A 10,520-nucleotide genomic window follows, 5' to 3' on the forward strand; every position below is an offset into this window, starting at 1 on the left:
AGAGGGGAGAAGTCATCGATAGTCACTGTAACAGTCGGGGACATAGAGAAACATATTTGGGTGTCATCAGCGTACTGATAACCCCGCGCCCCATGTCTCTGGATGATCTCTCCCAGTGGTTTCATGTAAATGTTAAATAGCATGGGGGACAGAATGGCGCCTCGAGGGATGCCAGATGTTAGCTCTTTTCTGGAAGAGCAACTGTCCCCCAGGCTCACCATCTGGAACCAGCCCGAGAGGTAGGATCAGAGCCAATGGAGCGCAGTGCCCCTATACCCAACTCTCTCAGGCGCTCCAGAAGGATACCATGGTTAATGGTATAGAAAGCCACTGAGATGTCCAAGAGCACTAACAGGGTCACACTTCCCCCATCTGTGCCCAGACGGAGGTCATCGATTAAGGCGACCATGGCTGTCTCCACTCCATATCCCGCCCTGGAGCTGGTTTGAAATGGGTCCAGATAATCGGTTTCATCCAAGACAGCCTGGAGTTGGAGGGCGACTGCTCTCTCGATCACCTTGCCCAAGAATGGTAATAGGGAGACCGGTCTATAGTTGTTTCTCTCCAGGGGATCTAGGAAGGGCTTTTTTAAAAGCGGTTTAACCACTGCCAATTTTAGTTGTGATGGAAATTTGCCCTCCCTAAAGGATGCATTAATTATTGATTGTAATAATGTAGTCATAGCATCCCCTCCTTGGATGGTCATCCACCATGGGCAAGGATCGAGGGCGCACGTCGTCCTCCTTACACTTTCAAGGAGCTTGTTCACTTCATCAGTACTCACAAACTCAAGGTGATCCAGTCTAAGAGTCTCTGGACACCTCTCTTACTGATTCTGTGAAAAAGCTGGCATCAAGATCAGCCCTTATCTGAGAGATTTTATCTGTAAAAAAGTCACTGAAAGCATCACAGCAGGCTAGAGTTGGTTGAAGCAAGGGGTTCAGGGTGGTAGGCGGTTGCGTCAGCTCTCTAACCGCTCTGAACAGCTCTGCTGGGCAGGACTCTGCAGACGCGATACATGCAGCATAGGAAGATACAATAAGTTCTCAAGGAGTGTCTTGTCGGATAAGTGCTGATGTTTCCACCAGCGGCACTCTAGTCGTTGCAAGATTTTTTATTCGAAGCGGGTCAAAAAGGACGCTCGGGAGTGATACTGTCTATAGCCTTGGTAATGTCATTGTTCCAGGTATCGACCAAGGCTTCGACAGAGTTGTTGTCAGTCCCAATCATAAGTCTCTCTAAAGCTTCTTGGAACCTTTTGGGTTCCATCAGCTTTCGAGGGCAGACCATCTTAATAGGTCCTCCACCCCCGGGGGGGGATCTGGGTCCCACCTTGACCAGAAAATGGTCCGTCCACGACAGAGCAGAGATTTCAGTTACCTCTGCCCACGGCTGCTCCTGCTCCGTAGCAAAAACCACATTGAGTGTATTACCAGCACAATGTGTCAGACCCAAGACTAATTGGGACAGGCCCATGGCTGTCATGGAAGCCATGAACTCCCGAGCTGCACCTGTTAGATCTGTTAAGCCGGCCTCAAAGGGGACGTTGAGGTCCCCCAGAACAAGTAGTCTGGGGGACTCCAGCGCCAGCTCAGAGACCAGCTGTGTCAGCTCGGCCAGGGAGTCTGTTAGGCCACGGGGTGGACGGTAGACCAACAGAATCCCCAGACTGTCCTTAGCCTTCAGTGTCAGGTAAATACACTCGATGTGGCTCATTTTCCGGACAGGTTTTCTAGTTAGGGCGTAGATATTCTTATGGACTAAGGCAATCGCTCCCCCTCACCCACTTTCCCTAACCTGCTCCTTTACAGTGTAACCAGCTGGAAGGGCCTGGGTCCAAAATGCATTACTCTCATCACCCAACCAAGTTTCTGTGATACAAGCCAGGTCAGCCTTTTCATCTTCCAAGAGATCATAGATTATGTGGGCTTTATTCCTAACCAACCTGGCATTACATAGGAGCAGAGAAAGAATTTGTGGTATGGTTGGGACGACTCTCAGTTCTCTAGGGTTAACAAGGAGGGAGGAAGGTGAGATAGATATTAGGCATCGATCTCGTCTTCCTTTATAGCTCATACCCACCCTGTTACCGCTATATCTCCCCTTGCCCCGCACTACTGTGATAGCAGCTCCCAAACCTGTGTCAGAATATAGCAGAGTATAACTGACAATTTCGGAAATGTGTTCACAGCCCTCAGTGAAGATGACAGCAGATGGATGTCTTCCAGGAATGAAGGAATGCAGCAACCGTCGGGAACTCTCCAGCACCACTGTAGGCTTCTGCTGATTAACGACCAGACAAGCCAGGCTCTCGAAAGTGCTTATCTTTATTTACAGAGTGCAAATAATAATAATAATAATAATAATTTGTTTTATTTATATACCGCTATTCCAAAGATCATAGCGGTGAACAGCAAGTAAGCTAATTAGCAAGTAAGCCAAACAAACCAAACAACCAACGCAGAACTACACAACCAACTTCTATTTCTCAACCCACACTACTCATCGGAAGTCCCTGAGTTTATATACACACAATGTCATGCGGTCCCACAAACTCACCCCCTTCCTGTGTCACATTGAAACTTGTCCCTTTGTTTAAACAGACACATGTTCATTTCCAGGCTTGCTGCACGTAGGCAGTAGAATGGCCTTGTACCTATGAGCAACAGCTTTAGCTCATTTGCTTTTGTCCTCCAAAGGCTGATTGCTCATGGTCACACACATCTAAACATTTCAGTGCTAGTCTGGCTTTTAACCCTTGACAACTTGAATCAATGCTGTTACAATCACAGTTACCTGCCATACAACAAGAGTTCAACAGCCTCCCCTCTCAGAACGCTGGTGGACTTGCGCAGGTGCACAGGTGCACAACACCGCAGGTCCCAGGCACGGCATCTTCTGAGAGGGCCGGCAGGCTGGCTTATGAGGCGCTGCTCCCACCGGCGCCTCCCCTCTCGGAACGCTGCTCAGGTGCTGGTGGAGTTGCACTAGACTGGTTCTCCCGGGATGGACTAAGCTTTTACCTTTTGCCACTCTACTCAAAGAGGGGGATGGTTCCTGTTTTTTAAGGTACAGCACTTGCATTGACCCATAGATTTGACCCAGGTTTTCAGGGTCAGTTTTTAGCTCAAATTTCTAGAATTATACATGAGTATATACAGTATTTCTTGACAAGATGGTTAAATGTAGTTTGTATATCACAGGGAACCATATCAAATACATTGCAGAAGTAAAGATATATGTATGTCTACAATGTAATCTCCATTCTCTAGTCATCTGGTTCTGCCATCCTACCCGCACTTGACAGTTGGGGGTTTGTTCACCCACAAAGAGTATCTTTGTAGCATTGTCATCTGACAGTACAGTGCGCCCGCGTGGGGTGTAAGTCCAGTCAAAGTTTGAACTGTTATATGCTTTAATTATATTATGTAATTGCTTATACTTCACACCTGATAACCTACATCTGCTGGGAACAGTTTTAGTTTCTGAAAAAGGTTTTCCAAGTTTACTACAGCAGGCTCTTCTTATTTGTGGACTTGCCATCTGCGGATCTGAGCTTCCCATAGACAGCAACCCACAGTGTTTTAAATGCACATGGTCACACCAGCAACTGCACGCATGTTGTGCAGCCACAGTAAATGAGGGGACTTGATACCCCATGGTTTTTTGTTATCCAGGGAGGGACTGGAACAGATCCCCCGTGGATAAGAAGGGATGACTGTAATGAAGCTAAGATGTCTGAACACAATGATGGGTACCAATAGTTGAAAGGAATATGCTTTTCCAATCTGTCAGACAATTCCCAACTGGTTGAGGTTAAAATAAGACAACTTCAAGAAGTGATGTTCCACTCAAAACAGGATACTAGAATGGATATTTTGTGGCTGACAAACTGGTTGCCCAACCAGAAATGGTTAGAACAACTTTTTCTTGGTGTAGTTATGGTAACTGGATATTAGTAGGCCTATACATGCAATGCTTGTTGATGTGTACTCCCCCTTGCAAAGCCTGTGCAAATAATAGCAAGATGATGATTCTTCAGACAGACAGATGAAAGAATTTTAAAAAGATATGAGTATGTTGAATTTTTCCCGTCACTGACAGAACAGAGAAAATATGGGATTTATGATACAGATATGTAGCATCCTTATATCAGGTCCCAAAGGAAGGAATGCTGGACTGATCAGTGTATGATGGGACACACAGTACAGTCGACCCTTCCCATGCGCAGGGATTTGGTTCTGCCTCCCCCCAGGGAAGAAAATGCAGACCACTGCACTCCATATTATCCAATGACAGCAGCATGTTTGTGAGTGCAGCACTCCATCTAGGCCTACTACAGAAGTTACCCCATCTCTTTGAGGTCAGCTCGACACAGCCCAAGCCCCCCATCCCTGCTGTCTCCGATGCTGGGAGGCAGGAAGATAGGCAGGACAAAAGGGGGAGGACCTCACCTCTAGGGAAGGTGAGGGGCTCCCATTTCTCTTTCACCTTGGCAGTAGTGGCAGTTTCTTTCTCTCCTCTGGGGGCAGGGGGTATCATCCCTTCTCATGGTGTACCTGGCTTAAATGAAACTAACCAATAGGATGCCAGCCACATATATATATAGACAAAATACATGTCTTGAAAAATACAAAGAAAGGAACTTACTTCTTCATAATCTCAATTTCATGGCACCACCGATCTTTGTTTTTCACACTTAGTTCCAGGCGACAAGACTTGATTGCTAACTTTGTACCCAAATCCTGTCATGTAGAGAAAAGCATTTTATCAGTTGACCACAGTGGCAAATGCATGTTCTGCAGCAGGAAGGAACTGTCCATGGCCTATTTGAGGGCATCTCAGAGCCTTACCTGCAGGAAATCCTGGCTGTCTTGTGGGGTATTTCAGACTTTTGCCTAAGGTCCAAAACACACTGCAGAAATAACCCAGTTTGAGTCTGCCCTGGCTCATTGCTGGGGAATTCTGGGAACAGGGAGTTTTGTGAGACATTTAGCCTTCTGTCAGAGAGCTCTGGTGCCACAATAAACTGCTATTCCAAAGATGCCCTATCACTGAGCCAGGGGCAGTTAAAGCGGTCTCAAACTGGATTATTTCTGCAGTGTGTTTTGGACCTAGGTTGTTAGTTTTCTTCAGAACGTGTATTAGTAGATAAATAAGGTGATAATATAATAAGGACCAGGCTAAATCAGAGGATTACCTAGTCCGCTATCCTGTATTGAATCCCACATTGGGTGAATGGCAGAATATACAATAAACATAATATAATATATTAAATAAATGAATGAATGGTACAGCAGGCCGTCCACAAGACACAGGGAGCCAGTGGTGGTGCCAGACGGCAAAAGGATTGAGCTCACCTTCTTAGGTCACATGTGGGGAAATTGGGATTTTAAAATGTGATTAACTTGAGAAAATTGTGCTATTACATTAAAACATGATTAAAGTGAGATTAACACAAGAGCTATTATCTTGTGAATAACTAGACAATAAACAGCAAAACGTCATTCACAGGAAAATCCTGTGAATGATTTGCTGTTGTTTCTTGCCTGGTTGTTCACGGGTTAATGCACTTTTAATCAGCTTTCACCTTGATGTTGTGTGAAAACTAATAGCGTAATTGTGGGATTGTAACGTGTTAATCACTGTTGATGCTCCCAATTGCCCCCCTTGTGATAAAATCCATTGACTCATAGAATCAGTTGGAAGAGACCGCAAAGGCCCTCCAGCCCAACCCCTTCTGCCATGCAGGAACTCTCCATCAAAGCACCCCCTTTGACAGATGGCCATCCAGCCTCTGCTTAAAGACCTCCAAGGAAGGAGACGCCACTACACTCCTAGGAAATGTGTTCCACTGTTGAACAGCCCTGACTCTCAGGAAGTTCCTCCTAATGTTGAAGTGGGATCTCTTTTCCTGGAGTGTCTATCTACTGTTCCATGTCCTGTTCTCTGGAGCAGCAGAAAACAAGCTCTCTCCCTCCTCAATGTGACATCCCTCCAAGTATTTAAAAAGGGCTGCCATGTCGCCTCCTTTTCTCCAGGATAAACATAATTAGCTCCCCCAGTCTCTCCTCATAAGGCATGGTTTCCAGACCATTTTGTTGTCCCTTCTCTGGACGTGCTCCAGGGCAGTCTCTGCAAGAGGCAAAAGGCTCCCGTCTTCCTGGCCTCTCCGGCTCCCCTCGCCTCCCCTTGAGCCACCCCTGCCCTCAAAGGCCCCCTGGGACCCGGCCTCCACGCCCCTCGCCGTCTCTTGCTCCTTCTTTACTGCCTGCCTCGGAGGAAGAAATGGGGAGGGCGGGGAGAGAGGCACCCTTTCCTCCCCTCACCGCCTGCGGGGAGCAGGAGCGCTCAGGCCGCCCGGGGCAACCCGCGACCAGGGCCGTCCTCAGGCAGGGAGCTTCTCCCGGGGCTTAGGAGGACACCATTTCTGGAACGCAGTCCCGGAGGGGAGACCCACCCGGTGCTGGTAGAGGGAGACGTTGCCGAAGCCGCCGGTGCCCAGCCTTTCCCGCATCTCCCACGGATCGCAGGCGGCGAACCCCGGCGGCCCTCCGCGCCCGGCCCCGGCGGCGACGCTGCTGCTGCTGCTGCTGGCCAGCCTCTCCATCGCGCCCCGCTTGGGCCCCACAGCACCGGAACAGCGCTCGCGAGACCCCGGAAGACAGCCACCAGGACTTCCGGTGTTCGGCACCGCCGCTTCCGGGACTAGGGCCAGGGGCGGAAGTGATGGTGGAACAGGGCAAACAAAGCGGGAGACTAGCGACACTGACTTCCGGTTACTGCTGCCAGTTCCGCTGAGGTGTTTTTTCTTTATGTCCCGTCTGCCTGGCCATCTTTAGACCCAGGACCTTGAATTAGGATAACGGTCCCCAAACTGTTCCCTTTAAGAGATTTTGGACTCCATCTCCCAGAAGCCTCGGCTATGTCGGCCAATAGCCTGGGATTCTGGGAGCTGGAGTCCGACATCCCTTAAAGGGACAGTTTGGGGACCACTCTGAGTTAGTAGCCCCGAAATGGGACCTGGCCTCAATCCTTTACAAGATGAAGAGGTCTTTTGAACTGAGCGAGGAAGCTTTGGAGGCTCTCCGTCGAGGGACTGTCGGGCTCTGACGCTTTAGGCCCTAATGTCCCACAAACCTCACCCATCGCACATAGAGGACTTTGGGAAATCAGCCATATTACCGCACTGCCCTCTTAAAGCACTGCTATTCTGCTTTGGCTGCTCTAGCTGCCTCCTGTTGCATTCTGGGGTTTGTAGTCCAGAGAGGCCTAAGGGCTCTCTGGCTGAGGATTCTCTAAAGGCCCCTCCTTAAACTACAAACCCCAGAATGCAACAGGAGGCAGCCAGCCAGCCAGCCATCCATCCATCCATCCACTCCAAACCATTTCTCTTCATTACTCCAGGGAGGTTTATGCACTTGGAGACACCTCATCCACAAGGTTGCCTCAGAGACAGCTCACAGCAACAACAAGAATAAACAGGCCTTTGTTTTGGGACTGCCAAGATAAGCGTCCCCTCGCTCTGCCTCGCTTTCCCCTCACCATCCATCTACTCAGAAGAACCACCATCCTTCCTTACACCGGAGAAGTTTATGCTCCACTAAAAAAGGACACAGATATGTGCAAAATATTGCCTGTTTCAGATTGCTCTTACTGAGAGAGAGGGTCCAGATAGTTAAATATTGTCAGCAGTAAGGGATGGTGGATGGACCACCAAGACCTGGGTTCAAATCCTTGTTCAATCAGAAATTTTACAGATGGGCTAGGACCAGTCACTTCTGTCAGCCTAACTTATATAGCAATAACAAGTACATTTTTATACTGCTTCATACAAAACTCAGCACTCAATCTTAAGTGGTTACCAATGTGTAAGCCAGTTGCCACCAATGAGCTGGGTACTCATTGGAAAGCTGAGTAGACCCTGCAGTCCTGGGTTGAGCCCACATGTGGCTGCAGTACCAGCATATAACCACTACACCACCAGTAAAGATGCAGCTTGAACAGAAGTGAAATGTATATTGCGTTGAGAATTCCCTGACCAAAAAGTGAGATTAAAATATGATTGAAAGCAATAAGTAACCCTATCTCACATCCCACCCAAACTCACCTTGTTTAAATGCATATCCTTTGCTATGGTGTTGTGTGATGCATTCTGCAAAATGTACTGTGGTACAGCTTGAAGGCACATGACAACAAAAAACAAGGTAATCTTATTGGATTTCATAAAATTACAGAGTTGGAATAGATGACAGGGCCATCCAGTCCAACCCCCTTCTGCCATGCAGGGACTCACAATCAAAGCACCCCCTTCGACAGATGGCCATCCAGCCTCTGTTTAGAAACCTCCAAAGAAGGAGATGGCACCACACTCCAAGGCAGCATATATTCCACTGTGGAACAGCTCTTACTGTCAGGAAGTTCCTCCTAATGCTTAGGTGGAGTCTCTTTTCCTGTAGTTTGAATCCATTGCTCCGGGTCCTATTCTCTGGAACAGCAGAAAACAAGTTTCCTCCATCCTCAATATGGCACTCCTTGAAATGCTTAAACAGGAGTATCATTCTTAACCATCTCTTCTCCAGGTTAAACATACCCAGCTCCCTATGTCTATCCTCATAAGGCATGGTTTCCAAGCCCTTCACCATTTTGGTTGCCTCCTTTGCACATGCTCTAGCTTCTCAAAATCTTTTTTGAATTGTTGGCCTGTTACAGACTGCCAAAATAAAGCTGCTTCAGGTCTCTTTGGAGGTATGCTATTTAAATGATGCATGGGTCCTAAGAGTCTGGAGGTCGCACCAAAGCCACACTCCATTCCTAAGCACTGGAGTGCGGCTTTGGTGCAGCTTCCGGATTCTTAGGGTGCATGCATCATTTAAACAGCATACCTCCAAAGAGACCCCAAGCAGCTTTATTTTGGCAGTCTGTAACAGGCTGTAGTGCCCAGAACTGGACATAGTCTACCAGGTGAGGCCTGACCAAAGCAGAATACAGTAGACCCTTGCTATACGCTGGGGATTGGTTCCAAGATCCCCCGTGGATAACAAAATCCGTGTATGCTCAAGTCCCATTAAATATAATGACATAGCAAAATGGTATTCCTTATTAAAAAAATGGAAAATCAAGGTTTGATATTTGAAATTTATACTTTTTTTGAACATTTTCAAACCGTGTATGCTTGAATCTCTGTATAAAAAATTCGTGTATAAGAAGGGCTGACTGTACAGTGGCACTATTATTTCCCTTGATCTAGACACCATACAGCCCTATGATCATATTGGCTTTTTTAGCTGATGCATCACACTGTTGACTCGTGTTCAGCTTGTGGTCTACTAGGACTCCTAGATCCCATTTACAGATACTGTTGTCAAGCCAGGTGTCATCTCCTATATCTCAGCCTTTGATTCTTTCTGCTGTCAGTGTAGTACCTTACATTTGTCCGTGCTGAAATTGATTTTGTTAGTTTTGGCCTAGTTCTTTACTCTGTTAAGATTTTGAATTCTGATCCTATCCTCTGGGGTATTAGCTACCTAATTTGGTGTAATTTGCAAACTGATAAGCAGGCTCTCTATGCCTTCATTCACATCATTGATAAAGATGCTGATTAGCACTGGGCCCAGGGAATCCTGTGGCACATTGCTAGTCACTACTACCCAGGATGAAAATGTATATATTTTAGCATGTTGTACCTGTCACGATTCCCCACCACCTCACAATCCTTTCTTTCTTTTGACCCAATACCCCTTTGGGTTTTGAAGGCCAGTAGCGTGGATGAATGTTAAAACACAGGCCAAGTGGATAGTTAAACAAGAATAAAAGTTTATTTTTAACACAGAATAGGCAAAGATAACTTGATCATGAGGTTGTTACTATGTCTTCTTTTGTTACATATATACAGGTCTGGTTTTAACTCTATATTATTATCTCTGCCACACAGGCTATACCAGTACTTCTCAAATAGTGGGGCAGGCCCCCCGGGGGGGGGCGCGAGGCTCCATAAAGGGGGGCACGAGGCTCTGTTATGCAGAGGTGTACTTATAAAAATTTTATAGACAAATTATACTATTTACAGTCGCGCGGAGGGCGCGAAATGTTTTCTTCTTCCTAGGGGGGCATGACAGAAAAGAATTGAGAAGCACTGGGCTATACTATCACTCAAGAAATTATGTAACCCAAAACCCTTGTCCTGAGTCTGGCTACACTGAGTCTCTCTTCTCTAGACTCTCCAGAACTACTACTGTCTGTCCCTCTCTGGACCTAATAGTTTCCTCACTAACTATTCCCTCGGGAATTATCGGAACCCAGCCCTCTCTTGGACTCTACAGTTCCCTCCCTCTAATCTTAACTATCTCCCCACTGAACTCCAGCTTCATCCCTCAGGATTCCAAACCCTAACTGACTCAACCCAATTGCCACTGGAATCTTCACTCCTCAGCCAGCACCTGATTGGCTTAGGATCTCTGGCTTCTGATTGGCTGGTTTATAAGTCAGTTCGTCACAGTGCCCTGCGCTGAAACTGGAAT

At 47.1% G+C, this 10,520-nt stretch overlaps 1 protein-coding gene across 6 annotated transcripts in view; it reads right to left on the reverse strand.

The window, feature by feature from the left end:
• Positions 1 to 6,613, reverse strand: part of LOC149318990 (inhibitor of nuclear factor kappa-B kinase subunit alpha-like) — a 79,919-nt gene extending 73,306 nt beyond the window's left edge. For 2 of the 6 annotated variants that reach the window (XM_089510880.1, XM_089510882.1), the window contains exons 1-2: positions 6,461 to 6,613; positions 4,651 to 4,745 (exon numbers count right to left, since the gene is read on the reverse strand). In XM_089510880.1, the coding sequence (XP_089367006.1) occupies positions 4,651 to 4,745; positions 6,461 to 6,610 (245 nt within the window). In that variant the 5' untranslated portion in view covers positions 6,611 to 6,613. The remainder of the gene's footprint in view (positions 1 to 4,650; positions 4,746 to 6,460) is intronic. The other 4 variants (XM_089510878.1, XM_089510876.1, XM_089510879.1 and 1 more) reach the window with 4 other exon arrangements.
• Positions 6,614 to 10,520: the final 3,907 nt, after the last annotated feature.

Source organism: Sceloporus occidentalis, unplaced genomic scaffold, assembly GCF_023333645.1.
Source record: "Sceloporus occidentalis isolate IW3139 unplaced genomic scaffold, rSceOcc1.0.p SCAF_2, whole genome shotgun sequence".
Taxonomy (NCBI): domain Eukaryota; kingdom Metazoa; phylum Chordata; class Lepidosauria; order Squamata; family Phrynosomatidae; genus Sceloporus; species Sceloporus occidentalis.